General features: G+C 43.4%; 1 protein-coding gene and 1 long non-coding RNA gene across 3 annotated transcripts in view; both read left to right on the forward strand.

Annotated features, from left to right (window-relative positions):
- COL4A5 (collagen type IV alpha 5 chain) overlaps positions 1-22,322 on the forward strand; it is a 136,537-nt gene that overhangs the window by 39,516 nt on the left and 74,699 nt on the right. For both annotated transcript variants that reach the window (XM_083595798.1, XM_083595799.1), the window contains exons 2-6: positions 10,477-10,536; positions 17,528-17,617; positions 19,386-19,430; positions 21,403-21,447; positions 21,569-21,631. In XM_083595798.1, the coding sequence (XP_083451924.1) occupies positions 10,477-10,536; positions 17,528-17,617; positions 19,386-19,430; positions 21,403-21,447; positions 21,569-21,631 (303 nt within the window). The remainder of the gene's footprint in view (positions 1-10,476; positions 10,537-17,527; positions 17,618-19,385; positions 19,431-21,402; positions 21,448-21,568; positions 21,632-22,322) is intronic.
- Positions 218-2,203, forward strand: LOC310753970. Its single transcript, XR_014543528.1, has 2 exons — positions 218-522; positions 2,077-2,203. It is a non-coding gene; the product is annotated as an uncharacterized lncRNA (long non-coding RNA).

The raw sequence follows: 22,322 nt of genomic DNA on the forward strand, positions 1-22,322 counted from the left end.
GAGGCAGGGATGGCCACCAAGATAGGGGTCATTCCACATCAAATCAACACAAAAAACAAGGGTTTTGCCACCCACCATCTCGGATTTTGATGAAACTTGGTGTACACCCTTCCCTTATGGTTGAAAGAAACCCCCTTAGATTCCCCCCCCCTCTATCTCAAGTGGTTTTAATTTTATAGTCCTTCAAAGTTTCGTGAAATCTTTGTTTCTGTCCCTCTTAAGATCCTCGGCCTTGTGTGCATTTTATATTTTTTCTCCATAACCAATGATCAGATCTCTTTGAAATTTTACACAGAGCTTAATAACATGATGTGGATTTCAGGGAAAAATACACCAGCACTCAAAAGATTTTATAAATGCCTTAAAAAATGTATAGATGTAGTTATTTTGGTGGAAAAATGAGGTTTAGGAAACCTAAATTTTCAGCGTGAGGGCACGATGGAAACAAAAGTTTTTGATGGTGAAAATTATTGCAAAGACATGCTCTTTCTCAACAAAGAATAAAATTTATGGGTCTCTTATGTCTTCTAACAAAATTTTACGTTTTTTGGACATGTTGGGGGGGAAATAGCTACTGGGTACAACTACAATCTTACAATCCATAGCTGTAATAGAAAAAATTAATGAAACAAAGTTGTTCATCTTAAAATCTAAAATAATATTGGTTATTACAGGGTTGTTGTTTTTTCAAAAGTGCAGACTTGTTTTTCAGTTTGGGGTATTTAAAGCTATGAAAATTGGCTACACAGTGGTACCTCGGGTTAAGAACTTAATTCGTTCCAGAGGTTCGTTCTTAACCTGAAACTGTTCTTAACCTGAAGCACCACTTTAGATAATGGGGCCTCCCATTGCTGCCGTGCTGCTGGAGCACGATTTCTGTTCTTATCCTGAAGCAAAGCTCTTAACCCGAGGTAATATTTCTGGGTTAGCAGAGTATGTAACCTGAAGCGTCTGTAACCCGAGATACCACTGTATTGTGAAATCAATCTAAAAAAAAAAAAAAATCGGCACTGCCACAGGATACTAAGTACTAGAATCAGAAGTCCAGTGGTACCCTTGTACCTCCTCTTGGGTGATGAATGAAAAGTTTTCACTGAAATCTAGTAGAATAACGGCAGTGTGTGAAGGAAGGTTTTCTTTTAAATTTTTAAGGAAGGAAGACTGTGACTTTGCTATGAAAGAATGAGGAATCAAACGTTCTATTTTATCTGTTAGATCATCAATGAACTCATCTAGTCTTGCAGTGGTTTTGATCAAGGCACAGCTTCCTTATAAGGACTCCCAGGGCTGGGGGGGGTGGCGGGTTAAGGCAGATGGAAGAAGGCCGTGTCTCTCCCCTCACCTCATAGTAGCATACACATCTAGCATATACGAAAGACTTCTCTGAACTGCAGTCTCAGAAAACATTTTAAAATGTCTCATATTTTGTATTTCTGAAATGAATAATTATTTTTTAAATAATTTAAGCCTAATTTGATGTACTCATAATTGAATATAATGCATAATTTTACATTCTTTTAATCTTTTTCTTGCTAGGTCTTATTTCCTTACATGTCAGCGTTTAAAGTTTCTGACTTTTTTTTTTTAGATTGATTTCACGATATAGCCAATTTTCATAGTTTTAAATACCCCCAAACTGAAAAACAAGCCTGCACTTTTGAAAAAACAACAACCCTGTAATAACCAATATTATTTTAGATTTTAAGATGAACAACTTTGTTTCATTAATTTTTTCTATTACAGCTATGGATTGTAAGATTGTAGTTGTACCCAGTAGCTATTCCCACCCCCCTCAAGATGTCCAAAAAACGTAAAATTTTGTTAGAAGACATAAGAGACCCATAAATTTTATTCTTTGTTGAGAAAGAGCATGTCTTTGCAATAATTTTCACCACCAAAAACTTTTGATTCCATCGTGCCCTCATGCTGAAAATTTAGGTTTTCTAAACCTCATTTTTCACCAAAAAACCCGACATTTATACATTTTTAAGGCATTTATAAAATCTTTTGAGTGCTGGTGTATTTTTTCCTGAAATCCTCATCATGTTACTGAGCTCTGTGTAAAATTTCAAAGAGATCTGATCATTGGTTATGGAGAAAAAATATAAAATGCACACAAGGCCGAGGATCTCAAGAGGGACAGAAACACAGATTTCAAGAAATTTTGAAGTGCTATAAAATTAAAACCATTTGAGATAGAGGGGGGAAATCTAAGGGGGTTTCCTTCAACCATAAGCGAAGGGTGTACACCAAGTTTCATCAAAATCCGAGACGGCGGGTGGCATGACTGCATTGAAATGACGTGGAATGACCCATAGATGGCTTTAAAGGCATATTAGCCAAATTTATGGAGGAGAAAGGTATCAGTGGATACTGGCCATGATGGCTGTGCTCTGCCTTCACAGTCAGAGACAGCAGTGCCTTTGAATACTACAGAAGAGGAGTGTTCTTGTTCTTGGGTGCTTTTGGGTTTCTAACTTGGGGTATCTAGTTGGCCACTGTAAGAACAGGATGCTGGGAGATATGGACCATTGGTCTGAACCAGCAGCCTCTTCTTATGTTCTTAGTTTTTTTGTTCTATAATTTAATGTTCTGCAACGCAGGGAACCTGATGGCGGACATGGAGGCCAAAATGGGGAAACATTTTACATCCTTTTTCATATGTTTAGAGGTTAATCCATTTACAGTATGTTTGTGAAACTTCTTTTGCATACCCACTGAGGATGGCTATGAACTTCTAACTACTTCAAATTAATTCATGTATCCAGAGCCTGATGAACTGCATCCAAGGGTACTAAAGGAACTTGCAGATGTACCGTATTTCTTGCTCCATAAGACGCACCTAGTTTTTAGAGGAGGAAAACAAGAAAAAAATATTCTGAACAAAACAGTGGATGTATGATTTTTGTGGTTCATGCTGTGGCCAAAGACATGTGATTTGACGGTGAGTTTGGGGTGACCCAATGTAAAAATCCTGAAGATCCATGCGGATCCGTGCTTTGTAACCATGTTTTTGCACTACTGCGGCCCCAGGCAACAGTGGGTGCGTGATTTTTTTGGTGCAGGCTGTAGCCATGGACATTCTATGTGATCTGATGGTGAATTTGGGGTGACCCAATGCAAATATCCTGAGGATCCATGTGGATCCGTGCTTTGTAACCACGTTTTAAGTGGGGAGGGAAGGAAAAACACTGAAGGGACAAGGAGCACGCGTGGGGTGGGTGGAGAAGGAGCTTTTCAGTGAGCTGAGTGGGGAGGAGGGAGGGAAAGAGAGTACAGTTGCTTTAAAGGAGCCAACCGGACAGGAGCCGCTTACACCCGTGTAAGCAGCTCCTCTCCTCTCCTCTCCCATTTTGCTCCTTCAAAGCGAGATGGCTGTCCTCCTCTCCCTCCTCCCCGGCTCAGCTCGCTGAAAAGCTTTGCTGCACACGTGTAAGCGGCTCCTCTCCCATGTAAGCGGCTCCTCTCCCGCTTTGCTGCTTCAAAGCGAGCCACGGAGGAGGGAAGGAATGGGAACCATGGATCCTCTGCTTGTGGCTGCAGCAGGATCCCCCCGCCATCCGTAGGCATCCGCTCCATAGGACGCACAGACATTTCCCCTTACTTTTTAGGAGGAAAAAAGTGTGTCTTATGGAGCGAAAAATACGGTAATCTCAGAGCCTCTGTCTATAATTTTTGGAAATTGTTGAAGAACAGGTGAGGTCCCTGTGGACTGCAGCTGGGCAAATGTCACTATATTCAAAAAGGGAGGGAGGAGAGGACCCAGGCAATTACTAACTAGTCAGCTTGAGTTGTTTTAAACAGCATGTGAGCACTTAGAAAAGGATGCTGTGATTACTGAGATCCAGCATGGATTTCTCAAAAACAAGTCATGCCAGACAAATCTCATTTCTTTCATTTTTCTTCTTTTTGGTAGAGTTACATGACTGGTGGATCAAGGGATTGCTGTGGATGTAGTGTGTCTTCATTTCAGTAAGGCTTTTGACAAAATCCCCCCTTGATATTCTCATAGAGAAGCTGGTAAAATGTGGACTAAGTGATGGTACTGTTAGGTGGATTTGTAGCTGAACCCAAAGTGTGCTCAACAATGGTTTCTTGCCATCCTGGAAAAAGTGACAAGTGGGGTACCACAGGGTTCTGTTCTGGGCTTGGTGTTGCTCAGCATCTTTATAAATGATTTGAATGAAGGAATCGAAGGGATGCTTACCAAATTTGTAGATGACTGGAAGGCATAGCTAATACATCAGAAAATAAAATGAGGATTCAATGTGACCTTCGCATTCTTTGTAAATGGGCATTCTGTTTTGCTCATTGCTGTACTTTGTTACTATGGCATCAATTTGCTGGAGAATTGGCCCAAAACTAACAAAATGAATTTCATTAGGGACAAATGTTCAGGTTCTGCACTTAGGCAGGAATAATCAGAGTAGATCAGAATAATCAGAAATAGGGGGTACCTCGTTTGACTGTAGTGCATGTGAAAAGGATCTTCATAGACCACATGAGTCAACAGTGTGATGCAACACCAAAGAAAGCTAATGCTATTCTAGGCTGCATCAACAGAAGTATAGCGTCCAGTTCAAGGGAACTGATAGTACCACTCTATTCTGCTTTGGTCAGACTCCACCTAGATTATTGTGTCCAGTTCTGGGTACCACAGTTTAAGAAGGGTGTTGACAAGCTGGAATGTGCGCACTGGCAGGTGTCCAAGATGATAAAATGCTTTATGAGGAATAGTTGATGGAGTTGGATATGTTTAGCCTGGAGAAGAGAAGACTGAGAGGTACTATGACAGCAATCTTCAAATATCTGAAAGGCTGTCACATGGAAGATGGAGCAAGTTTGTTTTGTGTTCCTCCAGAGGTTGGATCTGAACCAACAGATACTAGTTACAAGGAAGGAGATTCCGACTAAGCATCAGGAAGATGCTTTCTGTCAGTAGGAACTGTTAGACGCTGGAATGGACTACCTCAAGCGATTGTGGTCTCTCCTTTATTGTTGTGTTTTTTTTAAAGGTTGGGTAGCCATTTGTCAGGGATTCATTAGCACTGCAGGGGGTTGGACTAGAAGATCCTTGAGATCCCTTCCAACTCTACCGTTCTGCTCTTTCTCTGTCTCCTGCTCCACGTATTTGAACCTCCTGCCTGTCTGGTGAAATTTTCTGGCAGCTTGAAATGCTGGTCTCTGTTTTGTGACACAGCAGTTGGTCCTTAGGTATTGTCTGCTGTGGATTTGTGCTAAAAAAATAATAAATCTTAATTGTGACTTTGTGCAGCTTTGTGCAGGCTTATTTACCCTTCACTGAGTCTTCAGGGGGTGGGTGCTGTTATGAAGGGGGATAAACTTCAGCGAGAGAGATCTAACAAATGATTCGGTTAATAGTTTAAAAGGCTGGGTTTTTTACGCTTTCTGGAGTATGACAAGTTTCTTTGTAAATGCGCATTCTGTTTGGCTCATTGTTGTACTGAGTTACTATGGCATCAATTTGCTGAGCAATACCTTTCTGATCAACTTAAAAGCTGTCTCTGATAATAATAATAATAATTAGTACCTGCAATCTGCAGGTTTCCAGACTTGAAACCTTCTTTCTCACATAGGATGAACTGTCCTCTAAAGCATATGCTGTGTTGCATAAAAGGTGCACACCCACCCAGAAGAATAAATAATCCCTTTTCTTGTTTATTTCTGCACCTGGAAACAAATGCAGATTTACTCATTTATGGAAAAACATGCAAATACTCAAAGAAGACTTATTGATTTGGGTGGCAGCAGTATCTACAATCAGATGTGAACAACCGAGGCAGAGTGCAATAATTAAATGACTAGCAATATTGTTAATTAAGGGACGCGGGTGGCGCTGTGGGTTAAACCACAGAGCCTAGGACTTGCCAATCAAAAGGTCGGCGGTTCAAATCCCCGCGACGGGGTGAGCTCCCGTTGCTCAGTCCCTGCTCCTGCCAACCTAGCAGTTCGAAAGCACGTCAAAGTGCAAGTAGATAAATAGGTACTGCTCCAGCGTGAAGGTAAACAGCGTTTCCGTGTGCTGCTCTGGTTCACCAGAAGCGGCTTAGTCATGAGCGCCGCAACCCCAGAGTCAGCCACGACTGGACCTAATGGTCAGGGGTTCCTTTACCTTTAATATTGTTAATTACAGTGGTACCTCGGGTTAAGTACTTAATTCCAGATGTCCGTTCTTAACCTGAAACTGTTCTTAACCTGAAGCACCACTTTAGCTATTGGGGCCTCCTGCTGCCGCCGCGCCGCCAGGGCACGATTTCTGTTCTCATCCTGAACCAAAGTCATTACCTGAAACACTATTTCTGGGTTAGCGGAGTCTGTAACCTGAAGCGTATGTAACTTGAAGCATATGTAACCTGAGGTACCACTGTATATTTGTGCTTTCTGTACAATTGCACAATGTGGCTGCCAAATTGATCTTTTATTCATGGCCTTTAGCAATTTTTATTTTATTTCTTTGCTGTTTTTTCTGCTGGTCTCTTACGACTTCGCCTAATGTTTTGTTTTAACTGGGAGTGGTTACATTTTTTCTGGCATTCTGAAGAAATAATGATCTTGAAATACAGTCGTACCATGGTTTTCGAACAGCTTAGTTTTTGAACATTTTTGCTCCCGAATGCCGCAAACCCAAAAGTGACTGTTCCGGTTTGCGAAATATTTTTGGAAGCCGAATGTCTGACGGGGCTTCTGTGACTTCCGATTGGCTGCAGGAGCTGAAATGGATTACCAAATATCATTATTAGTTTTAAATTGCATTTTCATTGTAACTTTGTTTCATTTTAAATTGTAGAGTTTTGTTGCCGCTGCTGCTGCTGTACTCAATAACAAAATATACAACATTGTAGAAAAACAGTCTACAAGTTAAACACACACACACATGAAAATGAACTTGCCTGGAACCTAGGTCACTGAAGTTAAATGCTCAAAATTCTAGCTGCTGTGACATACCATCATTTGTTCTTGCCTCCCACCTCTTGATTTTTCAATAGAATATTAACTTTACAGTGGTACCTCGGGTTAAGTACTTAATTCATTTCGGAGGTCCGTTCTTAACCTGAAGCACCACTTTAAGTAATGGAGCCTCCTGCTGCTGCCGCACCGCTGGAGCACTATTTCTGTTCTCATCCTGAAGCAAAGCTCTTAACCTGAGATACTATTTCTGGGTTAGCGGAGTCTGTAACCTGAAGTGTATGTAACCTGAAGCATATGCAGCCCGAGGTACCACTGTACTTTTAGCTCTGGGTGCCAAAAGCATCAGAGAAGAGGAGGAAGTTATTCTTTCCCTCAGACTGGACAGATTTGGCTTACCTGCATCTTCCGACTGAGAGCAAGGTGTGCCACCTATTGGCTGGCATTCTTATTGCGACAATTCCTGGCTAGGTGAAAAAGATACGGCTCTTGAGTCCGTGCAGAAATTAAGCAGCCAGTTTAATAAGTATAAAGAACTATCTGCATGAGTGGTGCAACAATGAAGGCAAGAACCTGCAAGAAATTGCTTCTTCCCTGTAATCAGGAAAATGTGAAATGTATGGGGACACATGTTAGGTTGGCTTAGTTGGTTTTAAAAGGCCTGTCTAATCAGGCAACAGATTTTTTTACAACACACACTTGTGTTGTTTTAGAAGAGGCATTTCCCATTGTGCGTGTGAAAGAGAATAAAGAATTCCTCTTACAAGGTCTGCTGTGACATGTTCTCAAATGAAACAAAAGAAGTTGTTACACACTACTTTTTAGGTGGGCCTCACATAACAGTTCATATATATGGAACAATCACTGGTTAGAACAAGCCATGATGACTTCAGAAGCCTGTGTAATAGCAGTGTGTGTATGTGTGTGTTCATATAAACATGTATGTTTACACATGCAGTGTCTCATCTTCAGTTCTCGCGGTGCTTTTCAGAGTGCACAAGGATAGGCCTCTGCCCTGAGCAGCTTACGATAAAAAAAAAAGTTTGATCCAGAGAAAATGGAGAAAGGGGGGGGGGCAAGTGTAAGCATGGAAACAATACGCAGTGGATTCAATTACAGATGCTTAGGCTTCACAGCAAGATGTGAGAATGAGAGGGTTATGCCAAAGGCCTCAAAGGAAAAGTGGGCTTTGAGGTGGGTTGGATGTGAAGAAACGCCAGCACACAGGTGTCCTGGGAGGCAGTTCCAAGTACCGTATTTTTTGCTGTATAAGATGCACTTTTTCCCTCCTAAAAAGTAAGGGGAAATATGCATCTTATGGAGTGAATGCAGGCTGCGCAGCTATCGCTGAAGCCAGAACAGCAAGAGGGATCACTGTGCAGTGAAAGCAGTGGGATAGCTGTGTGAAGCCTCTTCAAGGCAGCAGGAGGAATGCGTGGCTATCCCAGAAGCCAGAACAGCAAGAGGGATCGCTGCACAGCGATCCTTGCTGTTCTGACTTCGCTTCTCTGGAGCGGCACTGTGGAGAGGGAAAGCTGCGCAGCGCCCCTTCAGCAAAGCGGGAGGAGAAATGGAGCCCCTTCCGTTTCTCCTCCCGCTTTGCTGGAGAGGCGCTGTGCAGAGAGGGAGAGCTGCGCAGCGCCCCTTGTCTAATCCCCTTTTGAAGTCACCCAAGCTAGTAGTTGTCGCTCAGTCTTGTAGCAAGTTCTGTCTTTTAACCATACATTGTGCAGAGTTCTTCCTTTTGGCTGTCCTGATCTCCTACCTAGCAGCTTCCTTGGATGTGGGTGGGGTGGGGTGGGGTGGGGGTGATATAAGTATCTTCAAGGTTCAGGGTATCCTGATGAAACCCTTTGGTTGTTTATTAAATAGTTTAGTACAACATTTGATTCAGAATATTTTTTTTCTTGTTTTCCTCCTCTAAAAACTAGGTGCGTCTTATGGTCGGGTGCATCTTATAGAACGGAAAATACATTGTATGGGGAGCAAGGGAGACTTGCTGTAGCTCATGGGTATGCAAACTAAGAACCGTAGGCCAGATGCGACCTAATCGCCTTCTCAATCCGGCCCGCAGATGGTCCAGGAGTCAGCATGTTTTTACATGAGTGGAATTTGTCATTTTATTTAAATGTATCTCTGGGTTATTTGTGCTGCCTGCCTCGTGTTTTTACGTGAGTAGAATGTGTGCTTTTATTTAAAATGCACCTCTGGGTTATTTGTGGGGCACAGGAATTCATTCATCCCCCACAAAAAATATAGTCCGGCCCCCCACAAGATCTGAGGGACAGTGGACTGGCCCCCTGCTGAAAAAGTTTGCTGACCCCTTCTATGCTGCTTGAAGTATCAGGAGAGCTTTGGAAAGGGGAGGGTAGAAGAGTGAAGATGAAGGGCAGGGCTGCGGGGAGAAGAGTTGGGGGGGCAAGGCGATGGAGGGCTCTGAAGGCAAGGTCAAGGAACATGTACTAGATTTGGGAATAGACAGGAAGCCAGTGTCTATTTAAGGAGGGGTGGTTATTATGAAGAGAGGGGAATTATTTGGGAAACAGATTTCTGTGCAGATACGAGGGGACCCAGGTTGAGGCAGTGGAAGATCAGGGGGACAGGGGTGTGTTGTTGCTGTTTAAAGGTGTGGTTCAGTCACATCCCAGCACATCCGGGTTGCACAATGAAAGCTGATTTGGAGTTCTTGTGCAACAAACCTGCCTCCCCCAGGAGATCCGACTTCTTGAGATAAGGAAAGTAACTGGTAAAATGCAGTGAGGAGTCTGGAAAAGCACTTGCTAAATGTTATGTACTGAAGTTCTCACCCTGGGCCAGCAGGGGGATACTGTAGATAGTTCAGGTCCACATATGCAAATAAGGGATCGAAAGTGACATTCAGTGATTGGATAGTTACAGAAAACGGTTACTGTTGTGTTCTAGTGGAGCTCTATATAAGCAGGCTGGCTGAACCCTTCAGTTCTGTTCTGGCCTGTGAATAAACAAGAGCTGTTTGAAGAATCGCTGTGTCGTCTGATATGTTCACCCACAACTTAACACTAAAGACTTCTTGCCTCCCTGCAAACAGAGTGAAAGCTCAATAAATGGGTCATTTAGAAGCACCCTTAGGGTGTGGGATGCCTGGGCATGAATCAGAGTGTGTTCTTTTCTTTTTTTAATCATTTTTATTAATTTTCCGATAAAAAACATCTAATTAATATATCCAATGTTGCCTTGAGGGAAAAACTAGGGTTGGCTGTTGTTGCTTCTTCTTGGTTTTTTCTTTCTTTTTTGAGAGGTTGTAAAGGGAGAAGCAAGGTGATCTGCATTTCTCCCCCTTTCAGGGTTGAGATTATTCTTAAAAGAATATGTGAGGTCAGTCCATTTAACTGATTAAAATTCACATGTTGCACTCCCAATTCCCCCCCCCCCCCGATTGATGAAGTGTGCTAACCTTAAACTGTGTTCATAAAACAAGCGATTGAAATTCCTCCTCATTAGCACATATTTGGTGGGGTGGGAAAGTTCTTTGCAAACTTTTAATGTTCTCTTTTTATTTCTCTTTTCTAGGCATGCCATGGATGTTCGTCAGGATCCAAATGCGACTGTAGCGGAACAAAAGGGGGAAAGGTGAGCAGGTGTGTGTGTGTGTGTGTGTGTGTGTGTGTGTGTGTGTGCAGGAGGAAACATATCTGGATCCTGAAGAGTTTTTGCTCCACTGGACTAAAAGAATTTGACAAGCCGCACAGCAATGAAAACAATTTATATTCTGCTCTGTTTTCTCCAACAAAAAAATATAACCATTTGTTTATAGAGAGTTTCTAATAAATGGTGTTCAGATTTCATTGTTAGTAATTAAGATCGTTGTAGGAATTTAAATATTTGTAACCTGCCAGTTGGCTAAGTCTCAAAGGCAGATTGTTAAACATTCTATGAATTATACCTAAAAGCACATGGAATATATTTAAAGGATACTTTATAATACATATAATGCATTAATTATTGCGTACCTTACAAAAGAGAGAGATCGGGGAAAGTACTCCTTTCAGTACTTGGGTCCTACTATGAATGGAGCCTTGTGTACTGGTACTGATACCTTGAATTGAGTACATAAATTTCAAGATCACTGTAACTGGCTCTCCGTACTGCTTAAGCCAAGAACCTGGTCATGGCATTTTTCACTAGATGCAGTTTCTGGGCTGTATTCAAGGGCAGCACTACATAAAGTGTGTTGCAGTAGTCTAGACGGGAGGTTATTCCTTTTTTAAAAAAAAAGTTTATAAAATCTCAAGGTTTTATGCAGAGTTAATAAAAATGCAGGAATAAACCCATTTATTTATTATCATGAAAAAGAATTACACCACTTGATTGTAAAAAAAAAAAAAGCCCAACAACCTCAAAGCACTTCACAAAAGGGAAAAAAATAGTAAAACTGAGAAAAAATGGACAACCCTCCTTGAAAACATACCAAAGTTCAAATAATAAAACGGATTAAATCGCCTCAACTTTCTATACATCTGCATAGGCTTGTCTAAACAGGAATGTTTTTGGCAGGTGCCAAAAATAGTACAGTGAAGGCGCCTGCTTGATCTCAACAAGCAGGGAGTTCCGAAGTTTAGGTGCTGCCACATGAAATGATCAAATGCAGAAACAAATCAATATGTACAAAACAGAAAAATATCCGACCTGAGGCAAATTTAAACCAACTGGTACTAAAAGTCAGATAAGGCCTAGGAATAAAAAAAATGAGTTGTTTTTATTCAATTGTTCAAAAGAACCCTAATTGACAGCTGGTTTGGTGCCTGCTTCAGTTCAGAGAGGAGAATGTTCCACAGAGAGGGTGGCACAACAGAACAGGCTCTCCCCCAATTCTAATAGGGTACACTTTTAAAAACTGAGCATGCCCAAAGGGCCATGAAGTCCAACTCCTTCAGGAAACATATTTATTAATGCCAATTATATATCAGTCCCTAAGCATTTTGAGGAAACTGCTCATGGAGGAGGGAGCTATTGATGGCTCCTAGCCATGATGGCTCTGTTCTGCCTCCATGGCTGGATCAGCAGTGCTTCTGAATAGCAGGAGCTGGAAGCTGCAGGAGGGCAGAAGAGTGTTCTTGTGCGCAGGTCCTGCACCTAGTTGGTTGCTGCGAGAACAGGATGCTGGACTAGTGCCCTGAGGAAGAACTGTAAGAAAACAACATGGCACTTTACAACTGTTATTAACAAACTCTTCTCCTGCACCCATTAGATTCCAAGCTATTTTTTAAACTCTCTTAAATACTAAAGAGCAGCAACACCAACAAGAGGAGTAGAAACAAGAAAGGAGCTAATTGGGGAAACCCAAAAACTTTCCAGATCACCTTTAGGAACATAGGAAGCTGACTGATTAAGGACATAGGTCCATCTAGCTCAGTACTGTCTACACGGACTGGCAGCTGTGATCCAGGATTTCAGGCAGGAGTTATTCCCTGGAGATACCAGGGATTGAACCTAAGACCTTCTGCATGCAAAAACAGATGCTCTACTACAGAGCTCTGGTCCTTCCTCCTTGGCCTGATGCCTTGAGTCAATATGGAAGGAGTGAGGCGAACGTCTCTATGGAGGGACTTCTATACATTTGGAGAATTCTACTGTTTTGGTGAGGGACGCGGGTGGTGCTGTGGGTTAAACCACAGAGCCTAGCACTTGCTGATCAGAAGGTCGGCGGTTCAAATCCCCGCGACGGGGTGAGCTCCCGTTGCTCGGTCCCTGCTCCTGCCAACCTAGCAGTTCAAAAACACGTCAAAGTGCAAGTAGATAAATAGGTACCACTCCGGCGGGAAGGTAAATGGCATTTCCGTGCGCTGCTCTGGTTCGCCAGAAGCGGCTTAGTCATGATGGTTACCCGGAAGCTGTACGCCGGCTGCCTCGGCCAATAAAGCGAGATGAGCACCGCAACCCCAGAGTCAATCATGACTGGACCTAATGGTCAGGGGTCCCTTTACCTTTACCTTTACTGTTTTGGTGCCCTGTCCTGTGTTGTCACTAGGGTGGCCATGTGTTACACTTTGCAGAGGGCAGTCCTCTATTGGATTGATTCTTCTGTTTGAGGGATGGGGGAACCTGTAGCTTTCCAGATGTGGCTAGCAGAGCGTGCATTGATGTCTGTTAGCATATGGAGAGCCACAGTTCCCCACTGCTCTCCTGAATATGATTTAAGCTGGTTTTTGGTTTCTGCTTCACTTAAACATCACTTTAACACCCTCCAAGGCACCCTATTTCTATAATTTTAACTTGCTTTAAACTGTTTTTCAATATTTTGTTGTAATTGTTGTAACCCGCCCTGGATAAAATAAGTGGTTGTGCTTGTGAATGTAAATTTCCAATGGACTTGAAAAGCAGAATTCAGTTTCTTTTGGTTCTCAAACTTGCCACTGAGTTACGCTTTCAATGCCAAGCTGCGTTGGTGCAGTAAACATTTCCCCCAGTGAGTTGTTCGGGGTGCCTCACAGAAGCTACCCCAGGGGCCACGCCTATCTATCCAGGTGGCTCAATTGAATGAGATCATATTTTGGCAAATGTTCTTGCCAAAGGTTCATAGCATATGTGTGTGCTAAGCCTAAGGCTTAGTCTTCTTGGCAATAATACAAGGTTAAATGAGGTTGTGCTGCTAAAACTTCACTTTGTTTTTGTTTGTGTGCGTGTGCGTGCGCACACACACATACTTAAAAAGTACCATTATGAACTTCTGTCATAATGATAGAGAGCTTTTTTTATAAAAGAAAGAAAGAAAGATAAATGCTGTGTGGTTTGAACAAACAAGGAGGGCTTTTTGCAGGAGGCAAAGGGTCAAGCTAGGCATGGATGCTGGTAGCAGATGCACCCAACTGCAACTTCAGAGAGGAGTACTGTAGCTGGATCAGGCCAGTGGCTGAATCAGGCCAACATGTCCAGCATCCTGTTCTCACAGCGTCCAGCCAGATGTCCTAATGGGGAGCCTGCAAGCAGGACCTGAGTGCAGTAGCAGACCACCACATTTGGGAGTCCCACCAATTCAGGGGGCTCCCTGCCTCTAGCATTCCCAACACAGCTAGTAGGAACAGATAGCCTTATCATACATGAATAGGTCTAGTCTTCCACCTCCCTTTCTTAAGACCATCCAAGTTGGGTTTTCATCAGGATTCCACATTGACATGGTTTGATGAGAATTGATAAAACTGTTTATGAAGTAGTTATGGGGAAGCTTTGGCCCATCAGATGTTGCTATGCCATGCTGTCTTGGATTTCGTTTTTTAAAACCAACCTTCCTTCCTTCCAGCCAAAATCAACATGTCCTTCTGTATAGATAAAAATGAAAATGTAGTCAAGCTCTGCAGTTCTCATGGCCATGATAGGCAGCCATGCTAGCTGCAGCATAAGGAACATCAGGCCAGCTATTCAACAGGGGGGCAAGAGTTCCCTAGGAAGAGAGATTGATGGTTATACCATTCTGAGAACTGTAGCTCTGTGAGGGAAATAGAGGATCTCCTAAGAACCCTTAGCACTCTTCACAAACTGCAGCTCCCAGAATTCTTTAGGGGGAATTGTGACTGTCAAAGTGGTATAACAATGCTTTAGATGTATGGTGTGATTGTGGCCTATATCAATGGGTGACTGCGACAGTGATGCAGGACAAGGTATCTCACTCTGATGGCTTCCATTTGTGCTAATCAGTTTCCTCCTGTAGGACAAGTTCTTGGCGGGTTCTTCTTCGGGGCATGAACTGTCATCCATCTCTCTTGTTCCAGATGCTTAACATATCTAATCCATGAGAACAATTCAGAAGCACACACTCTTTGTTGAGTATCTAAAACAAATAACGCCACATGTACACCTTTTGCTTCCCTAATCCCTGCGCAAATTGCATGGGCTCCGATGCTGGAAAACATCTGCCTGACAAGAGGCTGCAGTTCCGTGTGCTGCTGAACAGTCCCACCTGCGCTATGTGAATGTTAAAGGTCTTTGCCATGATTCAACCCTTTCCACTGTTTCCCAACATACACATTTCTCAAGGCAGATTCCATGCATATCACGGCTGATCTGCACTTGCCTTCTACGAGGAAAAATTACACTGTATGTTGGTCTCAGAAGGCAGGGTTGTCCTTGCTGCGTCCACCAAAGGGAAACGGGCATTTTAAGAGCGTGAAATAGGTGGAATTCAGAGATAGCAATCTCACATTTCGAAATTCTTTCCTCCCACCAGGAAGTTTAAAAAGTGCTTCCACAAAATATTTATTTTCCCGTAGCAGTGTTAGGGAACCATTTCATATCAGCCCCAGCCAGAATAGCCAATAGTCAGGGATGATGGGAGTTGTCATCCAAAAACATCTGAAGGGTCACTGCTTCCTCATCTCCATCCTATAACTGCACCACTGCAGTTAACAACTGAAAGGAATTATGTAACTAGTTCTGTCTCTTAATACTGCAGGGCCTTAGCAGTGTTTGCCCCTGAGCAAGTGCTATTTAGAGATGTACTGCCTCTGGAACTGAGTAAGATGTGATTGTACTGTATGTTCAAGGGAAAGAAGAGAATTATAGTGCAACCAATTAGGAGTCATCTTAGTGGTGATTATTTCAAACAGGCTGCATGCTATTTCCTGAGGCTTAGAAAAGCTCCCAAGTCAGGCTGGCTTACTCTCCTGAGCACTTAGGACTCTGCAAACTGTTTCCTAGTGGCTGGGCCTGTCTTTGCCTTTTACCCCCTGTTCACCTTGCCACCACCTCACTACCTGCGTGCTAGGTACAGGGTGTGATAGTAGAATGCATGCCAAAGCTACATATTTAGTGCTTAGGACAAACAAACAATCCATACAAAAGTGAATGGAATGCTTGAGGACTTTCCTGGATTCAAGGTATTTGGGCCATGTTAAGATCAAACCTGGCACTGAATTAAAGTAGAAATAGCAGGCTCACGAAGCTATGCAAGATAATCCCTTCCAGGTATCACCTATTTCCTGTACTAATTAGCAGCTCACTATAGGGGAAATTCATATATTGGATGCAAGATTTGGTTGACCTTTTGGCCATGATGTAAAGAATTAGTTCAATGTGCCAAGGCTGACCCAGCTTTCAGACGTGGATCACTAAGAACAAAAAACATAGAAGATCTTGGAGCACATTCCCCATGTGTCTTCATCAGGCCCTCTAAAGCAGGGATAGTTACTGCAGATAGTTAGTATTTTCCAGGGACAGTCCCAGATTTACAGAAGCCATCCTGGTTTCTGATTTGATCCTGGAATGTCCCGCTTTCCCTTAGGACACCCCAATTTTCATTAGAGAAATATTGGAGGGTATGGAGTTATCCAACCCCTGAGCCATCTGAAGGCAGCTCACTATAAGGAAGGTTTTTTAATGTTTATTATGTTTTTAATATTTTGGAAGCTGCCTAGAGTGGCTGGGGCAACCCAGTCAGATGGGTGGGGTATAAGTAGTAAGAATATTATTATTAAATAGGACATCCCTATTTTCATCGGAGAAATGTTGGAGGCTATGTTAATATAGTGCCATCCCAGTGTTGTGGACAACAGCTCCCATACCCCATGACCATTGACCTTCCTCGCTGGGTCTGATGAGAGTTAAAGTCCCTGATCTCTGGAGGGTGTCATGTTGGCAGTCTGTCCTCTAAAAGACTTACATTTGCCCGGAGCTTCCAGCAGGCTTGCTTGAGGGCTTCCCATCATCTTCTGGTTGACACATGCTGGTTGACACAACCAGCTGTCTGAGGAGACTGGGATGGGGCAGAAGGACCGTTCCACTGGCAGAGAAGAGAGCTGCTGGTGGGGCAGCATGTCCACGCTAGAGGCCCACCTGCAAAAGGCTGTACTGCTGTTAGGGGCTGAAACAGGACATTCCTGTTGGTGGTGGTCTTTGAACATACAAGATCCAAAGTTCCCTCATTCACCTAACACACACACGGGTTGGGCCTCAACCTAAGCCAACATGGCATCAGTGGAAGGGAAATTGTTTTTTTTTAAACAAAAAACAAGAACAACTTGGGGAAGAAAAAGTTGTAGCCATTGATAGTCTTACACTCAGTGAGTTTGTATAATTCTCTTTAAAAGCCATTCAAGTTGGTAGTCATCACTATATCTGTCTGTCCTGAATCTTCCAATATTCAGCATCCTTGGATGCCCATGAATTCTAGTGTTATGAGAAAAGGAGAAAAACTTTTCTCTCTTAGCTTTCTCCACACCGTGTTTAAATTTTGTATACATTGATCCTGTCCCCCATTAGTCACCTTTTTTTTTTTTTTTGGTAAACTGAAAAGCCACAAATACTGTAACCTTTGCTGATTGGGCAGTTGCTCTATCATCTTGATTTCCTTTTTCTGAGCCTTTTCCTATAATACTTTTTTGGGAGGCGGGGGGAGGTGAGGCAACTAAAACTGAGCCAAATGAACCAAATGGATCCCCTTTTGATGTTTGCTGGAATTCCTGATGCAGATTCATCACACAGGAATCCAGCATGGTTAAACAAATGGCATTTCTCATAGCAAATGGGAAGAGTTTTTTGATGGAAAATACCAAGAGAAAACAATGATTCTACATACTATATAGTGACAATTCTTAATTCCGTTCATTTTATTATTATTATTATTTTGCAGGGTGAGAGAGGCTTCCCAGGTTTAGAAGGACAACAAGGCTTACCTGGATTTCCTGGACCAGAAGGGCCAGCTGGGTCACGAGGCGAAAAAGTGAGTAGCTCAACAGAATGATGATGAATGCCTCATGTTGCCATGATCTATAAAATATCTAATATGGCTTCAGTAGTCCAGACATTTAGATAGTGTTCACTGCATCAGAGCAGGTATTCCTTTTAACATCTCTCGTACACGTGGAACTGTTTCTGTGTTGGCCAAGAAACACAAAGGTAAGGTAAGAAGAAGTTGAGTTATTGGACCAGCCAGCTGGTCTAGTTTTAGACTCTGAATTTAATCGTCTCACAGAGGATCTATTTAGATGGCAACATGTGGCATATATATATGGGTTTATATATTTATTTAAAGTCACCTATCCTAATTCAAGGAAGATGGAATTAATAAGGGACATGATAGTGGGAGAAAGCTCTCTACCTGCCCCCTGCCTTCAATAAATTCAGGAGCATTCTGCAAGCTGTCTCATCACTGGCCTGGAACAACTGCAGCAGCTCAATGATCTGGGACAGGCAGTCAAGATTAAAGCCCCCATCCCACGCCCAAGTGCATCATCTAAAGCTGCAAGGACTTTCTTCTAGGGTTTCAAGCAGTGGGCACTTAGTTTGGGAAAACGCAAATATGTTTCCTGAATTATCTGAAGAGCTGTTCACTCAGTTGTGAGAGTCTAGTGGTGGAAGTGCCTCCTTGGGGTTCAGTGGGTGAGATGCAGGCTCCAGTGTCAAGAGCTCCACATAGAAAGCACTGGGGCCTGGAGCTATCTCCTTCTTGGGGGATACTGGTGCATGAGGACACTGTATCCCAGGATTCCAGGGCCATGACTAGTCTGATTTGATCACATAAAATAAAAATGTCCACATCACATCACTGGTGCCTAAGAAGCCTCATCCTAAATTTACTTGAGGGACCACCTTATCCCTCATATACCCAGTAGATCATTGGTTTCTGCAGGACAGCTTTTCTTCCACATCCCAAAAATGTCAGGCACTTGTGCTGCAGTAACTCGGAGCAGAGCTTTCTGTTTTGTTGCTCCTGTTCTGAACAGCTTCTACCTGAGATACTATAGGCCCCTACTATCTGCACTTTTTGTGGAGAATTGAAGGCATTTTTGTTTTGAGAAGGTTTTCCAGCTGGGTGAAAAGATCTCCTTTTTTTTGTAAACCTGACTTTTTATCCTCCCTTAAAAAGAAGAAGCTGTTGTTTTTATGACACGCCTTGATCGAACCTTGTATGTAAAAGGCAATTCAGGAATTGCCTTTTACATTAAGCATAAATCCATTTGCTTGTATGTAAAGGGAACTTTCTGGATTTCTGTGTACATGCTTTTATTGTATTGGAAGTTGATTCTGACCATTTACATGGGAGTAAGTTCCTTTGGTTTCAATAGGATTTTCTTGCAAGTAAGTATGCTGACCTGAGACTTAAGAGCACCTTCGTTTCTCTGGAATGGGGTGAGGAACTTTTGGCTCTCCACATGTTGCTGAAGTACAAGCAAGCATGGCCAATGGCCAGGAATGAGGGGGGCTGTTGTTCAGCAACATCTGGAGGGCCAAAGGTTCCCCACGCCTGCTCTAGGATTCTCATAATGAACCTAGAAAAACTTCAGTGTGATTTGGAGGTGGGGCATGGAATTGAAATTTCCTGTTATGCAGCCAAGCTGTCTGAAATAATGCAAAAAGCATGAGGGTTGTCTTTGCAATTAAGGCTAAATGAAAAGTGGATTTCACTGTCTGTCTTTGAATTCATGTTAACTCATTGTTCACTTTTCTTCTCCTCTTCTTTTCCCTGCCCCATTTTTTTCTTTTTCCAGGGTGATGATGGATTCCCAGGGCCACCTGGACCCAAAGGAATTAGAGTAAGTGGTGTTTTAATTTTCTGAAATGCAGTTACTGGGGTGTGGAGAGCGGCAACAGGACGAGAGCAAAATAAGCAGTGGAGGCAAATGGTGTGCTGCCCCACTGACCACAGTCCACCCTTAGTGAACCCCCACATAAGAGCCTTCTTACTGCCTGCCAGTGTAAGCGGCTGTCAGCTTCCTCCTCCTTAGTCTCCATGTTGACCCTTTTAGAACTCAGCAGAATGGGAGAAGGATGGAAACAAAACAGAAATTAGTTTGCTCTGCCTGTCATTGGCTGCTTTGCGAGTCATTGGCTTGGGCTCCACCCACCGTTGGTCTCCCTGCCTTCTGCCCCACCAACTCCAGTGGGTACTAAACACCACTGAAAGTAAGTGGTGTATTTTTGAAGCAATATGTGCCACGCTTTAAACACAACACAACAGCCAAAGCAATAATGTAGAGATGAGGAACCTTTGGCACTCTAGATGTTGCTGGATTACACTCCCCCCCCCAAGAAAACCTCTGTTCATTGGCTGTGCTGACTGTGGCTGATGGGACTTTGAGTCCAGCAACATCTGGAGGGCAAAAGCTTCCCCACACCTGTTCTAATGTGTGTCTCTGAATTTTGCCAGGAGCAGGTGACTGGCAGAGGCTCACCAGTGCCTTGGGGGTTCTTTGCAAACTTTTTATATTACAGGTGCATTTCTCTACCCTACCTTGCATTTCCATAAAACACGTTTTATGGGTACATGCACCAGGCAGCAAGAATTCTCTTCAACACCATTGCTAGCTCCACATGGGGGCTTGGGCACAATTCATTTAGTGGAGCCACTCCATGAATGGGCCTACATGCTGTCAATGCAATTCATCCCTTTGGAACATAGAATGCTGCCTTATAAAAAGTCAGACCATTGCGTTCAGTTAACTCAGTACAGTGGTACCTCGGGTTACAGACGCTTCAAGTTACATACGCTTCAGGTTACAGACTCCGCTAACCCAGAAATAGTGCTTCAGGTTAAGAACTTTGCTTCAGGATGAGAACAGAAATCGTGCAGCGGCAGCGTGGTGGCAGCGGGAGGCCCCATTAGCTAAAGTGGTACCTAAGGTTAAGAACGGTATCAGGTTAAGAACGGCCCTCTGGAACGAATTAAGTTCTTAACCTGAGGTACCACTGTATTGTGGAGTAGGGTGGTTAATGGGTTAACCTTCTGAGTGTCCTGTACCTGGGAGGGGCTTCTACGGGAAGTAATTCCTTTGTCTGTGAAGTTAGTTTCACTTCTGCTCCCAGAGCGAGAGAAAGAGCAAGGATGTGTTCCAGCTCTGATGGAGTTATTGCTGTATTTGCTTGTAAATAAACGCTGTTAGATAGGAGCACAGTGTTTGGACCTTTCTTCCTTCTTCTTCTCACATGAAGGCAGTATTGTCTACTCCAGGGTTCCCACACTTGGGTCCTCAGCTGTTTTTTGATCACAACTCCCATCTTCCCTAGCTAGCAGAACCAGTGGTCAGGGATGGTGGAAACTGTAGTCTGAAAGCAGCTGGAGACCCAAGTTTGAGAAACCCTGGTCTACGCTGATTGGCAGTGGCTCTCCAGGGTTTCAGGCAGGGAGTCTTCCCCAGCCCTACCTGGAGATGCCAAGGATAACTGTGGACCTTTTGTATGCAAAGTAGATGCTCTGCCACTCCGCTGCGGCCCTTCCCCAGCCCATGAAGCTACCCAGAGCACCAGGTAAGTAGAGGGTCTCCTTGTTCCCTGTTGAAGAGGCTCTAGAGGTGGGGAACCTGGTGCTCTCTGGATGTTCCCAGACTACAGTTCCCATCATCACACATGCTGTCTCAGACTGTTGGGAGTGGCTCCCCACCTCGACACACCAAACTAGCAATGCTTGTGCCTTGCACACTTCCAATTGTGGCTGATAACTCTTTTTGAAACTAACAATTCCTTCATCCCTTTTATCTAAACATGAGTGTGGTTGTTTCTCATCTTCAGGGTGCTCCAGGTCAACCAGGCTTTTCGGGAACACCAGGACTTCCTGTAAGTAAGCTTTGCTTACAGCAATACTGAAATAACAATGGCAGAATTCACTGTTTTGTTCTGGAGTGTACACACGGTGTTGCCTGAATGTGATTGTGCTTCTTTTCCTTCCACTTTGCAGGGGCTACCAGGTCAGGATGGGGCTCCAGGACCTCCAGGTATCCCAGGATGCAATGGAACAAAGGTGGGACTGGTTCTGATGGACATGCATAGCTCTGCTGCACTCCCATCATCCCTGAACATTGGCCATGCTGGCTGGGGCTGATGGGAGTTGGAGTCTAATAACATCTGGAGAACATCATGTTGGCTACCCCTGAGCTATATGTTTTCCATTCAGATATCTTATTTTTATTTATTTATAGCATTTGTGTCTCCTGATTTCCAGCCAAATAGGTTCCTTGAACGTCTTACAAGCAGTCGGTTCAAACAAGGCAGTCTCTGCCCACAGGCTTATATTCTAAAACAAAAATACGACACAAAAGGAAACAGGGGCAGGGAGGGAAGAGGTAAAAATCAGACGCTGGCACCAGTTCTTAAAAAGTTTTTATAATGACCAGGTGGTACTGTCTAGGGGTAGTAGGTGCCTGTAGGAACTGGGCTTTCCTGTGAAGACTGAAGGCCACAATACTGAGCAGTAGGCATTAGGAGAGCACACTTTTATTTTCTGTGCCTTTGTCAGCATTGCAGATACAACTGCAAAATTAAAATAATTTGTGTGTGTTTGTGAGACAGAGGATATTTTGGGCTGGGTGTTCACCAGTACTGTATGTGGATGACACCCAGCTCTACCTCTCCTTCAAATCAGAACCTGTGAAGGTCCTATGTGAGTGTCCGGAGGTGTTTGGAGGATGGATGGCGGCCAACAGGTTGAGGTT

This window comes from Podarcis filfolensis (assembly GCF_964270895.1).
Source record: "Podarcis filfolensis genome assembly, chromosome: Z".
NCBI lineage: Eukaryota > Metazoa > Chordata > Lepidosauria > Squamata > Lacertidae > Podarcis > Podarcis filfolensis.